This window comes from Echiichthys vipera, assembly GCF_963691815.1.
Source record: "Echiichthys vipera genome assembly, chromosome: 4".
NCBI classification, from domain to species: Eukaryota; Metazoa; Chordata; class Actinopteri; order Perciformes; family Trachinidae; genus Echiichthys; species Echiichthys vipera.
In genome coordinates, this window is record NC_139829.1 from 19,880,553 (window position 1) to 19,895,722 (window position 15,170).

The 15,170-nt window shown below is 42.7% G+C and overlaps 1 protein-coding gene across 4 annotated transcripts in view; it reads left to right on the forward strand.

Moving 5' to 3' along the window:
* Nucleotides 1–8,125, forward strand: part of ebf2 (EBF transcription factor 2) — a 30,637-nt gene extending 22,512 nt beyond the window's left edge. For 2 of the 4 annotated variants that reach the window (XM_083911660.1, XM_083911661.1), the window contains exons 7-16: nucleotides 1,664–1,745; nucleotides 3,496–3,637; nucleotides 5,471–5,601; nucleotides 5,826–5,952; nucleotides 6,087–6,175; nucleotides 6,279–6,344; nucleotides 6,897–7,071; nucleotides 7,161–7,343; nucleotides 7,431–7,601; nucleotides 7,780–8,125. In XM_083911660.1, the coding sequence (XP_083767786.1) occupies nucleotides 1,664–1,745; nucleotides 3,496–3,637; nucleotides 5,471–5,601; nucleotides 5,826–5,952; nucleotides 6,087–6,175; nucleotides 6,279–6,344; nucleotides 6,897–7,071; nucleotides 7,161–7,343; nucleotides 7,431–7,601; nucleotides 7,780–7,811 (1,198 nt within the window). In that variant the 3' untranslated portion in view covers nucleotides 7,812–8,125. Of the gene's footprint in view, nucleotides 1–1,663; nucleotides 1,746–3,495; nucleotides 3,638–5,470; nucleotides 5,602–5,825; nucleotides 5,953–6,086; nucleotides 6,176–6,278; nucleotides 6,345–6,896; nucleotides 7,072–7,160; nucleotides 7,344–7,430; nucleotides 7,729–7,779 lie in introns of those variants that run through there. The other 2 variants (XM_083911658.1, XM_083911659.1) reach the window with 1 other exon arrangement.
* Nucleotides 8,126–15,170: the final 7,045 nt, after the last annotated feature.

Genomic DNA, 15,170 nt, shown 5'->3' on the forward strand with positions numbered 1-15,170 from the left:
GCATGTAAAGGGAGAGGCACAAGTGTACACTTTTACATGCTTCAAGCTGAAACTGAGTTCTAGCGCAGCTTTGAGGTTGGAGGTCCAAGTTCTCACTGATAAATTATAACCGTCCTCTGCCAACAACAATATTGATTGTCCTCCAATGAAATAGCTCAAATCACGAAATATTGGACACACTGTTGGAACTGAGAGCTAGTTTCAGGCCAGGTCGTGTTCGCATGGGAGGAAGCTGGAGCGAGTGATGGAAGAATAGCGAGTAAAAGCTGACAGAGTGAGAGCGAGATTAGTATTCGATGGGAGGGTTCAGGGCTGTGGGGCCAATATGAAGTTCCTCTCCAAACAACCGCTCTCCATTACGATGACTTATATTTGCAGATAGCACAGTGTGGGTGGCATCAGAGCTAACTGTGTAGCCCAAAACCGCTGCAACCTCTCTCTGCAGCATATTTCTTCAGCGCTGTTGTTGTTGTTGGTTTAATTGGAACATTAATGAATGAGTTTTTCATTGGCAAGACAGAGTTGTGTGTTCTCTGCAAAGCGAAGTGGACATCTGGTTTGAGGGCTTTACATTCGCCAGTTGCCAAAATTCTTTCACAACACTGCATCGCTCTCAGGCTCATTTTTATTCTCTTTTGATTTAACACACATCTAATTACTCTTCACCGTGAGATTTGTGTGCACCTGCCCTCCTTATATACTTTCCTGCGTCTCACCCTGCCAAATCTCCCTCCTCGCTGTATTTCAGTGAAGGAATGTGTTCTTGTTGTTGCCATCTCTTTCCCATTGCTGTCTTTGCCTCTCAGCATGGGGACTTTGGGATTGCGGCAGAGCTGCGTTGCCATGGCAGCGGGCTGTGTTGCCGAACTGTGTACACCTGGGATTTGGAGTCTCTCTCCGTAGTCTCCCTCTCTCCTATTTATTCCACCTTTCTCTCAGGTTTGCTTTGGTGTAGCAGAGGCTATCAGCACCCCGCTCTCTCCCTCAGCTTCTCTCGGTCTCCACAGCCCTCAAAAGTGCACTCACATACGTAATGAGACACATACGTATACTTGAAAACAAAATTCATGTCCATACCAGTGCCTGTGCCTCTACTGTATCACCGTCTTCCTCTTTCCACTTCCTCATTTCACTTTCTCCATTGTTGTCTCTACTTCATTCCCTCTCCATTCCCATGTGGGGGTTCAAATACAGCATTGCGGGATACTGCGGTCCCCTGAGTCCCCTGGCATACATCACTGTCTCCAGTTTACTTTGAAACACAGCAGCGCTTTTCACCGGACTGTGCTTCAAATTCTCATCACTTGATTTAAAGTGTAATAACATTGACTTTAATACTAAGCTAAACAGCTGGGATTGATGTCAGAGCTGTAATCATATAGATACACGCATGCACACACACACACACACACACACACACACACACACACACACACACACACACACACACACACACACACACACACACACACACACACACACACACACACACACACACACACACACACACACACACTATCCACAAGACCTGTCTCTGAAAAATAATGAATGTCTACTTTGACTGCCACTGCCTGTGTGTCGCAGGGTGCAAATAATCATATATTCTTTCATGTGAGTTCTTAGTTGCTGATGTACAAACGTGTCCTCTTATTTACCTTTGCAGGTTTTTCTTGAAGTTTTTCCTGAAATGTAACCAGAATTGTCTGAAGACTGCGGGAAACCCGAGGGATATGAGGAGATTTCAGGTACGAAAAGATGCAAAAGATGCGTGTGTTTGAGTCGGGAGAGGGAAGGTGACTGACTATAGGGATGAAATGTGAAATTTTATAGTCATGTAAAACACCCTCTTCATGCCTCTCCGTTCCTAAAAGAGAATTACGGCCATTGTCAAATGTCAAACATGTTATTCCTATGGTCTAAGGCAGTCCAAAATCCCAAATTCGAAAACTAGAGTGCTTAAACTCAAAGCAGTCTGTGAACAATGAACTAACAAAGATGTTATACATGACATCTGGGCACCCAGGGAAATGTTCTGACTATATGGGGAAATTTCCTTTTACACAACTGACAGAACTACAACAAGATAAAGCTCATTCAGGGATCAAGAAAGCTCATGTGCACTAATATTGGCTGAACTTTCCTAGGCCATGGAAATAAAATATTGTAATTCTTACTTTAGGTGGTGTTCTCCTTTAATAGAATAAGTTCTAACTAGAGTTTGGAAAAAAGTTTTCAATGGAAGATATACAGTAGAGGAGTGAGTTGGAGGCGAAAGTTAAAAATCAATAAGGTGCCAGAGAGACGGAAAGACAAACGAAAAAAGGAGTTAGATATGTGGGAGACTGTCGTCGGGGTACTGGGGTGCAGGAAATAGGTTGAGGTGTTTCAGGAAGTTGTCAAGAATTGAGTGATTGGCTCCAGATGGAGGGGGTCATGTTCCGTGACCCAGGAAGTGGTCACAGGGGACACTCCCGCCCTACTTCCTCTGCCGTCTTTCAGCACCAGCGGCCCCTGTCTGGCATTCTCCTTCTCCCAGCAAAGCCTCTGTTCCTTCCCCTTCTCCGTGCTCCCTCTGTCTTCCACAGTGTTTGCTTTAACTCCTGCGATGTGACACATGCTGTGAAGTTATGAGCATACGGGCGCTCACATCTCTGGGTTAAAAGGTGATCAGAGCTGGACAGGAGTCTGCTGCTTGATCGATAATTTACAGTTATTTTCCTTTAGGTTCCTCTCCCTTCCCACCGTCTATAGCACATGTGCTTTTTCTCCTTTTCTTTCTTACGTTCCTTCACCTGCAAAATTACTGCCACGTGTTTATTTCGAAGGGAGTAAAAAGTTTTATCTTTGCTGTCGGATTTTTGTAAAAAACTTCATTATGAATAGTTGACTTTTTAATTAAAAGTGACTATTTCTCACTGACTCATACCCTCAAAACATGCTCTTAAACACACACTCACAAACTCATTATCCCTTTCAGAAATAGTATCAACACTCATAAATATCCAAAGGGAAAAACCTACAAGTATCCTCTCATTAATTATATGTGTGTCATCCATGCAAGGCAGATGTGGGAAGGGACACACACATGCTGCGTCCAGAAAATCAAATTAGGGCCACTATATATCATCCACTGCTTTAACGGCCGGCAAAAATGGGAGATCTGGTCCATATGTTAGGTGTCATTGAAGAATCAGGAGGAGATAGCGTTGAGCCTGCTGCATGCTGTATGAATAAAAAAGTTAGGCAAGAGGCAGTGGAGAGGCCATATGGAGACCTGATGGAGGAGTGGAGGGGTGTATGAGCAGTGTCTTCACCAGAATGCAGACATATTATGAATATCCCAGGGATGCCACATTATCTATTGAGAAATATTACTATCACCTGTAACAAATTGATGCTCTGGGATTTTGCTGTTGTAACCGGAGACTGTGATTCGCAGCGTGCTGTCCAAGTTGTGCACACACACTCATGTATCATCCCCCCCTTTTCTTTCAGGTGGTCTTGTCCAGCACTGTGTGTGTAGACGGCCACGTCCTAGCCGTGTCCGACAACATGTTCGTCCACAACAACTCAAAACACGGTCGCAGGGCCCGCAGACTGGAGCCAGGCGAGTCTGTCGAGAACAGTATGGAATATGGTGAGACACTAGAACACGACAATATCACACCCCATTTATCTTTTTTTGTTTGCTTTACTACACGTCTACTTCATCATTCACACTCAGAAACATAGTGTGTATTGTCACAGCAGGTACTTGAGTTGCTTAATGTCCATTTATAATCGCCATGATATATCAAATGCAACCAGTGGTGCTACAGAGGTCATTAACTGAGCTAATTAATGCATTAATTAAATACTTGTCGTCACTTAAAGCTGCGATGATAATAAAATCTTATCTTAAATCACTATCTTTAAGCATTACAAACAAAACAGTTGTTCAAGTTTATCTTCAAACCCAGAAACACACATTGTATTTGCTTGTGTCCTGAAACTGAGAGAATTTACTGAGAGAATTTAATTACGCTATTTTATAATTAATTTTATAGTGAGATATACTATTTTTACTACAGGTGTAGTAACAAGTTACTTTGTTCATTACTACTTTACTTATAAAACATATGTTGGACTTCAGAACAACTACCCAGTGTATAAATCAGTTGAAAATATCTGCACAGCTTCAACATTAAAATACTACTTACACATGTATTTATCAATAATCATAACCTAATAATAACACAACTTTCACTCCCATTTCATGCATGTAGTGCCTTTACTTTTAGTACATCTTGCTCATAATACATCCGTGATTGTACTTAAAGGCACGGTATGTAATTTTTGCTGTTAGGGGTCTTTCAGTCAAAGCAACAACAAAAGACAGACATTGGCGATGACATGAGTAGCGTGGGATCATGGGAGTTGGAGTCTTCATTGTTAAATAACCGTCTTTGCCAGTGTATGTGACGTTTGTGAAGTTTTATTCATGTTATGATTATTCATGTTTATTCATGTTAAGCCATTTCGATCAAATGAATAACTTTCTGACCTACCATAAGATACGTTGACTGCCCATAAACAAACTGTAGCCAACGTGATGTGGCAAATTCAGTCATGGGGTAACCCTGTGCTGTTATAAGTGGTCAATATCATATCAATAAATGAGGTCAGTACTGGATCACGGTGTTGCAAATTGGCATGTAAAAAAAAAGGTAATGTTTGGCAGTAAAAATGCTGTATTATTAGTAGTATTAGTATACAGCATACTATAATTCTATACTTTTGTGACACTGTATGATATAGAATGGCGTTTTTTTTCCTGCATTTCCTCGGATGTTAAAGGGGATATGGCGCCAAATGAAATGAAATGTTATCTGGAATAAAATTACAGATTTCTCTGGCTTTGACCATTGTTGGATACATTTAGGATAATCTAAGAACTATTCAGCAAAACACATCTAACGTAGGTTTAGTCGTTTTTAGACATTTTAATGCAAAAATGTTACACATCATACCAGTCAGATTTCAATGCAAGACTCACTATTTTTACACTGTTGTAATGCTACTTTTACTAAAGTAAATGTTCTGAATAGTTTTCAATGCAAGACTCACTATTTTTACACTGTTGTAATGCTACTTTTACTAAAGTAAATGTTCTGAATAGTTTTACACCACTGTGCCTGTCTGTGTTTTATGAATACTGTACTGAATGTATGATTGCAGGTCATGTGATTTTTGACCTGAACACCCTGTTCTTCGTGCAGTCTGCGGTGTTTTACATGGGGGGAAAAAAGCAACATTGATAATTAAATAGCCTTGAAATAATGTTAGCTCTTAACTTCCCTTTTTAGCTTTGGCCAGAAGTCTGAACAAAAGAGTACTTTCAACACTTGAAACAGAAGCATGCTCTATCCACTCTTCTTTCAATTGGTGTACATCCCACATCGAGTAACTCTTGCTTTGCTCTTCTGTCCAGCCACCCCGTGTATCAAAGCCATCAGCCCCAGTGAGGGCTGGACCACCGGCGGGGCGATGGTCATCGTCATCGGGGAGAACTTCTTTGACGGGCTGCAGGTGGTGTTTGGTAGCATGCTCGTGTGGAGTGAGGTAGGAATTGTCTCCAAAACATCTCACTAATGATGATACAGTCTGAAGCGTATTTTGAAATGATATATATAGCATGTGGCTTGTCTCATTATTTAGATGAGTAATGGGCAGTATACACAAATTAGTCTTTCCACAGTACTGTTAGCCTAAATATTTACAAGGCACGGAGAGGGGGGGGGGCATTTGTTGCTCTTTTGTGACACGATTTCCATCCTGTTCCTCAGCTGATCACGCCGCACGCCATCCGTGTCCAGACACCTCCTCGACACATCCCCGGGGTCGTGGAGGTCACACTGTCGTATAAATCCAAACAGTTCTGTAAGGGAGCACCTGGACGCTTCATCTACACAGGTATTAAGACAACACATTGTGTGTTTTGTTCAGACTTCACAATGGCACACAGGTTTTCAACAGCTCCAGGTCATTTAACATGAGATTTTAGTTAAACATTACTCAATTTGATTTGCAATATATGTTTCTTTCAGCCCTAAATGAGCCAACTATAGACTACGGTTTCCAGCGCCTCCAGAAGGTCGTCCCTCGACATCCCGGTGACCCAGAGAAACTAGCCAAGGTCAGAGACTCCTAAATGAATTCTGAAATATAATCATGCTCAAGGAAGTGTGCATGCCACACTGGTATCAATATATTAATGCAATAAATTCTGTTATTTGCAGGAGATCCTTCTGAAGAGAGCAGCAGATCTTGTCGAGGCCCTGTATGGAAATCCACACAGTAATCAGGTAAACAACAGCATCTTTGATACAATATCCCAAATACTATGAAATTACATTTTAGTGTAAAACATACAGATATTTAAAAGACTACACCAGGGATTTTGCATGTTTTAGCACATTAAATATTAACTGTGTGCACTCTATATTATTGGTGACCATCTTCCAAAGCATACCATTAATTAATAAACTGGCTTCCTAGTGGTTTTCCATTAATTTCAGTAATTGCCTTGCAGTGATTTGAAACCTGCTTGAGATAGGTAATTCTTCTCAGCATGATACAGTTCCGAGCAGATGTTTCTGCTTCAGTTTCAGTGTTTGTGCGTCAGGAAGCTTCAACATTTAAGATGTTACTCAGCTGCCAAAAAGCAGGCGTGGACTAATTGGACACATACTCAGACATACTCAGCTTTAGGGATTTTTAAAGCTCACCTGTTTCCTGTCAGGTTGGGTCTACACAGGAAATTACTTGACAGCCTAAAATGTCCATCACCTGGCCTCTTTCTGTATGCGTGACACTGCAAGCCATTGCTAATTCCAGTGTCATTGTATCTCCTCTAGGACATGCTGCTGAAACGTGCGGCCGACATCGCCGAGGCGCTCTACAGTGTTCCCCGTCCTCACAGTCAGCTGCAGGCGCTGCCCAGCTCACCAGCCCATGGCAGTGTCATGGGCCTGGGCTCCTATCCTTCTCAGTTAGGCGTCAGCATCGGGGAGCATGGACAAAGCAGCCAAGGTGAGCAGACAGAAATCATTTACCACTTGTGTTTTTTCCCTGCTAATGAAGCTCAGAGCTGACCCAACCTTTTTTTATTTTCCTTCCAGGTTACATTCGAAATTCCAGCAGTTTGTCCCCAAGGGGTTACCCATCAGCCTCCACCCCTCAGCAGTCTAGCTACGGGGGCAGCGGAGGGATGACCGGAGGCTATGGGACAGTTCCCATGACCAGTCTAGGAGTACCTGGCTCTCCTGGTTTCAGCAGTGCCTCCCCCACAGGCTCTCCCTACAGTAAGACCTTGTAATGATCTATACATTTCTGAGGTAGTCCACTGTGATATTCTGACCTGAGACTGATTGTTGCTCTCTTTTCCACAGTAATGCCCTCCAGCCCCACTATACCAGGAAGCTCCAGCTCCTCATCATCTCTCTTGCCTTTCTCCTCCTTCCCGTCTGCTGCTAAACAGAAGAGTGCTTTTGCTCCCGTCCTCAGGCCCCAGGGCTCTCCCTCTCCTGCCTGCCCCGCATCAGGGGGGAACAGCTTCAGAGGTAGCCATCCGACTCACTATCTGACCCCCCTGTCTGAACTCACGAATGCAGTCTAACCCCTTTACTAACCACTCGAAAGCTTTGACTGAACAAGACAGAAAAAAAAGTTGCTGGATGTACAATAATGCAAGGCCTGGTTGATTAGAATCATAGATTTTGTATATTTTTTTCTCTCCAGCGATGACGGGCCTGGTTGTTCCCCCGATGTAGCAAAGCACCCGCCCCAATCTACCCCAGACCACTGCTTCACTTAGCCCCTCTTTTGGCATTAAGAGGGAATGGAGAATGGAAAGTTGATTACTAGCGACCATGTATAACTCTCCCTCCTCCTCCCGCCATTCTTAGTCCGTTTTTCATCCAGGTGGATGAACATGACGGGATACAAAAATGTCCAAAGACCAGCCATCTACTCCAGAGGCAGAGCACATTATTTCAACCACAATAACAGACAGACAAAGCCCATTTAACAGCACCGGACTGGACCATGTATCGCTCTATGTGTGTGTGTGTGTGTGTCACGAAGCGTCTGCATTTTGAAAGGAAACAAAATGAAAACTCAAGCTTCAAAAGCAACGGTATTTACCTCTGGCCTGCTGTCACATGCAGCATCGGATTCTTCCAGTCACCAGGGCCAGACACGTATACGGGCCACGCTGCGAGAACACTGACGGACATCTTTGATATAATGTTGCAAGGTGCTATATGTCTGTGTGGACACCCTTAATGGCATGTGTGTACACTGTCTGTGAGTTAGAGAGAAGTTTTTTTGTAGTAGACTTTTTGAAGACGATTTACATTCCAGAAAAATAGACCCTTTATTTTTTGTTCTGATCGCTACGGTTTTACAAGGGAGAACTCTTTGTCTCAAGGGTTATTACTAAAGGAATTCATATATTGATTTATTTAAGAACAAGCAATTTAACTTATTATAGGTAGTTTAGGGAATAATATAAACGTGTTTTTATAAAGTGGTCCTTTTCCAACTGTTACTGAAATGACGTTAACTCAACAATTGCTAATTAATTTGCTAAATGATCATAAGGAATGGGTTTTGTTGTGGAGAGAAAAAAAACAACCAACACTTTTTTGGAATAAAACATCCCCAGTTTTCAGGTTCTTTCAAAACAAAATCTTAATGGAAAAAGGTTATTGTCCTTGTGTAAGAGGAATAATGTTAGCTAGCCTCATCCTTTTTCATTTCACTTATAATGCATGTTTTTTCACGCCAATGCCCGGATATTATTTCATTCCACATTGCAAATTTGAATTTATATTACTATAACTTACACATTTTACAGTTTTATTTTAAACGTCTCAACCCTGTGAAGGTCTCCAGTCACTATGCAGTACAGTAAATAAAAGCACAAACTGCTCAATTGAAAAACATGGGGTGTATTAGGTGTTCATGAACCCATATCATGCTGTTCTTGCTCATTTATTTCTGTCATCACAACACAAACTTCATTCTCAGGACGTGAAAACACAGAACACAAGGAGTAGATGACATTTGCAAATTTGTTTTTAGAGTTTGGTTAAGTTTATTTATTTAAAAAAAATATTAGCAATTTAATATTATGTTTTTTGAAGCCATCCTTCTTTGAAACGGTACAAAAAATGGTGCAAATGTGATTTGTATATCTCAAGTTGTAATTATATTTTGTGCTCCAAATAAAATAAATAAGAAAAAAGTCACTGATTGATATTTTTTTCAGTTCTTACATGGCAAATTGTGTTTACATGTGTGCAGAATCAGAATTACACAGGAAATGTTTTCACAAACACACACACACACACACACACACACACACACACACACACACACACACACACACACACACACACACACACACACACACACACACACACACACACACACACACACACTGTATTATCTGACAGTTTGCTGGACATTAAGATTTTCCTATGAGGCTCCACATCTCAGCGTTGGGCTGGATCTATTTTTGACTGTGCCCATCACCTGTGTGCTCGTGCTGCTTGCTACAGTGTTTTGTATACATAGCTGATGAGCCGCAGCATCTTAATTGTGATGCGAGCGTTAAAGACTGAGTAGAGCATGTCAAGATAAACAACAACACCCCCTCCATCTCTCTCCTCTTCAATAAGCCTGCTTTTCTCTGAGGACCAAGCCTCTGGGGGCCCGAGAGAAAGAACCACATGAGCCTGCCTCCAACGCGGCCTCCTCCTCTCTCTCTCTTTCTCTCTCTTAAACACATATACACACACACACACACACACACACACACACACACACACACACACACACACACACACACACACACACACACGCCTAGACATGTGCCTCACCACTGACTTGTTTTTCAGTCCTTTGTTTGATACCGCTTCATCTCCGTCTTTCTTTCTCCTCTCTCTTGCTCCCCTGAAATGACCCTTCCCTGCTAATGTAATTAGCACTGGTAAAGAAGGGCAGTTAATTACCCACTCTATTTTGATCGGGTAATTACTGTTATGCCAGGAAACAGCAACTGTTTCATTAACATAGCGCTCAAAGCTGTGAGGGGGCAGGGAAGCATCCAGTGGTGTGTGTGCGTGTTTGTGTGTGTGCGTGTGTGTGTGTGTGTGTGTGTGTGTGTGTGTGTGTCTGTTTGTAAGATACATATATGGACAAACTGCGTATCAACAACTCAGCTCAGAGACGGTGAGAGACACTTCAAACAGCTGCTGACCCCGTCTGTGATCAAGTCACTGTTTCTCTCTGTGCTGTTTTTGTCACCATCAAGTGGCACGTGTAAAAAGAAAAGCTCAAGCTGCTGCCTCTTTCCTCCTCCTTCTCCTCATCTCTCCCTCTCCCCCTCTCTCTCTCTCTCTCTCTCTCTCTCTCTCTTGATATGCTGTTCATTTGACAAGTTAAAGTCAGCATTGTTCCCAGCACCTAGGCATTCATCTAGACGCACTCCTTCTGCTCAGCGGTGCAAGAGTCACACACTTCTCCAAGTGACTGTTGTTGTTGTCGTTGAGGCCGTGGCAGGAGCGGCGCCATTTACTGTTTTCTGATCACAGTTTGGATGAAGACATGACGAGATGCCACCTGCCACAGAGTCGTTCCACATCACACTGTGTGCACAGCTTCAAAGGAGCATCTAGCTGCCGGGCATATGAGAGCAAACACCATGTCATCTTTCATTATCGATACTGCTTAAGTACTGATGAGCTTCCATGTTTAAGTTTCAGTATTGTCTTCCCAACAGTACAGGGAGCATATAGCACAAAATACACCCTTCCCCTTTAACCTCTCATGGGATGTGTTTGTGTTTATATACCCAATTAGCCCTCCGGCCAGAGCATGGCCATGCATTAGGCTGACATTAGCCCCGGGTGTATGTACCGTGTGTGCGTATGTAAAATACAGTGCACCCCTTTCTTATTTGAGGTATAAATTCAGGGGTGTGCGTGCCTTATTAGGCAGACTGAGGCAAAGCTTGACAGGGTGGCCCACTGTTTTGTCAAATAGATTGGTAGATTGGCTTCCACACCCAGCCGGTGTCCTTTGCCTTCGGCCCGTCAGTAAAACTTGTATTGTTGCCTATTAGACCATTGGACCCTGATTCCTTTTTCCAAAATGAAACCCCCACCCTTTCTGCCATTCCCTTGGGTATCAGTAGAGTGGGGTGGCAGATGGGACAGACACAGAGCTGCCCCATGAGACCCCCCCCCACCCCAACCCCATAACAAAATACACACACATATACACACACGTGTAAACACACACACAGAAGCTCGTACATGTATACTTGCATACGCGCACACACACACGCACACACACACACACACACACATACACACAAACACACACACACACACACACACACACACACACACACACACACACACACACACACACACACACACACACACACACACTCGAACACACACACACACAGCAGCACAGCAGCACATTGCCCCCACCCCAAACACAAACCTCATCTGTCAGCCTGCTGCTTTTGTCCAGACCACAGGAGTATGTTCTGTGAACACAGAGTGACGTCTCTGTCCCTGCCTCTCAATCTGTGCTCTGTGTACCTGTGTGTTTGTGTGTGTGTGTGTGTGTGTGTGTGCTTCTGTTTTTGTGTGTGAAGGAGAGAGAGTAACCGTAGGGGTGAGATGTGTAACTAGAATGATGCTTCAGAGATAAAGTAATTAATAATAAGTAATCTTGAAGATATATCCACCTCAGGGGTTCTTATCGGTTTTCGGACATCATTTTTGTACATACGATTACGGTCAGCACTTATGGGGTCCATGGGATACAAACTTGCAAATACATCCAGTCGTAAGCTGGAGAGTCACACCGCCCACAAGATGATTGTGTCAACCATGTACTCACAAATAGGACCTACCTTTGATCACGGGCTCAGCTGAGGACTTAGGAAATGTTTGGGGGAACATATTCTGTGCATCCAAGAACCAAGAAGAGGAAAAGGGATGTTCTTCAGATGTAGCCTCAAGAACAGTACAGCTCAGACAAAGACACAAAAACTGCGCCTAGTGTGGACACTGGAGTAAGCTCTTGATAAACTTCCATCCTGCCTCTGTGTTTGTGTTTCATCTCACTGTAGCCCTGTTTATTTAAATGAATCATTTGAAGCTGTGCCAGTGGACCTACCATACACCCCTTCTAAAATTCCATATGAAACAGACTGCTAGCCCTAACTGTGACCTGTGCTCCCTAAACTTTTCTGGAACATAAATACATGTTATGGGACTGCCCAGAGGTCTAAGACTATTGGGGCAAAGTTGAATCAACTCTGTCTGATATAACTGGCAAGCTGGTAGGAACCAATTCCTTTTTTACTCAATGATAACTCGAGCATGGAATAAGAAACAGCGCAAGTTGTGGCTCACTGGCCTAACCACAGCCAAACTAATAGTACAGCACTACACATACAGTATATAGCAGACTATGTAGTAAAGATAGTTGAAGACAGATAGAAATTCTGTATACAGTTGCATATCATAATTAGACATATACCTAGACTGGTTTTACTCCAGTATGCATGTAGGCCTATCCATAAACAGCAGTAGTTGTCGTAGTTTGTTGTACATTAACCTAAAACCACTCTGTTGCACCAAGTATACTTAAATATTTATATGTTGCCTTGTTAGTAAATTTGCCAAACATCAAGAATCTCGTCATGGAATATGCAGTATACTTACTATAGTGTAGGATAGATGATTTGACTGCAGGGAAGACTTTTTATGTCACAATCTTTCTCCTCCTATGGTTATAATATTGACAATTAGCTGGATTAGAGGAGTGGGGATGTAATTTGGGCCAAACGCACGTATTGGCTGTTTGTGCGCGCGCCGGTGTGAGGTGAGAAGGCCCCACGCTGGTGATTAATTACAGCCAGGCCTCGTGACAGAGGTGGGAGCTCTCCTGGTGCTGTCTGCAGCCAACGTGGAGGGAACCCCAGCTCGGCTAATTGACCCGGCTTCTGTAAGGCCATCCATCAATCGTGGCCCGAGTGGCCCCGTAAGAAACACATTATTCAGAGCTAAGTTAGTTAACCAACTAGTGCTCCACCACCATTCATTAATGGTATTAGCTCCTCTCCTGTCTGTCTGACTCCGCGAGCCAGAGCTTCGTGAAATGTGCGGTTCACCAAAATGAAATTAGCACACAGCAAATCCAAAACAATGCCTACAGAAAGTTTTTGTTTCGTGCTTCATAGTCGTTTTGATTGATGTTTTCATAATCCGTTCCCACTTTTGGCCATAAAGTAACCTACAACTAAGACAGCCCGGCCCAGAGATTAGGAACAGGAAACACGGCATTTTGAGTCTCTTGTTTTTTGGACCATCAACTCATTTATAGGTTGAAAATGAAAAAAAAGGAAAATAAATTTTACACACTCCTTTTAAACATGTGACATTAGCCTTGATTCCAGTGAGCGGTTTATTGATTTTAAATGGAAATCCCTGAGGCAGTCATTTAAGTCTAAAAAATAACTTCTGTGGCCTATTCTTTTTTAAATGACTCCGCAATTATTTAACTTTCTTTTTGTAGAATATTCTTTTCAGCAGGGGCGTCCTTATAACCCTGATGTCTCTTAATAAACATCCCCTTAAGTGAGAAGGTACTGCAACCTTGTCATGAGATGTAGGTGAAGTGCTATTGACCTTTTTAGTCAAAACCCCATCAAAAACAGCCTTACGGTAAAACAATATATCCAGATCTTACCAATGTTGCAAAGAAACACTTTTTTCTGACGGACAGCTATTAATTCTGTTGACGTAACCATAAAAGTCTCAAGAAACCCTCACAGCACTTCAGCCTGTGTGGTAACTGTCAGTCTTGTCTGTGATTGGATTTCCTTTCTCTCTCTCTCTCTCTTTTTTTTTTTTTTTTTTTTACAAACCTATAGTTTGAACATGAGAGACAGGTACAGCAGTGTCCAGATCAGCTGTCAGAGCAATGTCTGGGTGGTTATGGCTAGGTGAAAGATGGAGAAGGCCTCTGCTGCGAGGTCTCTGCTGCTCTGTACCCCTGGCCCGGGGCCAACATGTGCTTTCACTTGACTTCCACACGAAACATCCCTCTAAATACCTCACAAGAGAAGGCATATGGAGACGCACATTAGAGGACGTTTTGGCGCAACCAGGGAGAAATGATTTCTCATCCCCAGAAAGGTGACTTATCACACTGGAGTCTCTCCACAAATATCCACCCTCCTCCCTCCCCTGCGAGGTTGCAGTGAGTAATTGCAGCTGGGTCACATCTAGTAGTCACAGTTGACCCTTTGCCAATGAAGTTATAGCTTGTGTGTGTGTATGTGTGTGTGTGTGTGTGTGTGTGTGAAGAGGGTTTCCATGTTTAAAATGTTGCTGCAAACAGATATGAGTTGTCTTCAAAACAAAATATACCTTCAGACCTATAATGTCCATATAATGTATTTGAGTGATTTTATAATGATGATCTTCATTCATGCAAACTGTCTCCTGTGTGTCTGGGGCAGCCCCATAGCGCCACCTACTTGTGAAAGTAGTTATCTGTGCAGTGTTCTTCACTTCATTTTCCCTGTAAGAGGCAGCAAACCAACAGCATCTCTTTATATACACAGTATTTTTCTCAGCATGATTTGTTCCAAGCAGCTTCATTTGTGTTCACATGTGTGTCCGTGTGTCAGATTCTGTCACATCCAGTATGCCGGCGGTAGCAACGCTGACAACAACCACAAACAACCGTTTTATATGTCTCACTGTCCTCTGTATACCAACATGCATAAATATGCAGGAGGATATCTAATCAAATAAATCCATTCATTAGTGGAGCTGCTGGTATTTCTGCTTTTGCATTAATTACATAGTCATTACCATATCAATTAGAGAAATCAGAGATCATGTAATTAAGGTTTAACCAAAAGCACCTGCTGCCTCTGAGCTGTGTTGTGGTTTTTTGTTTGTGTTTGTGTGTGTGTGTGTGTGCGCGTCATTCCTAATCTAATCTCTGGCCTTTGACAGGGCTCCCCCTCATCAATCCTGAGCTGTCGGAATTCAGCTTCTTTCTTTTTTTCTTTCTGGTTTGGTTTT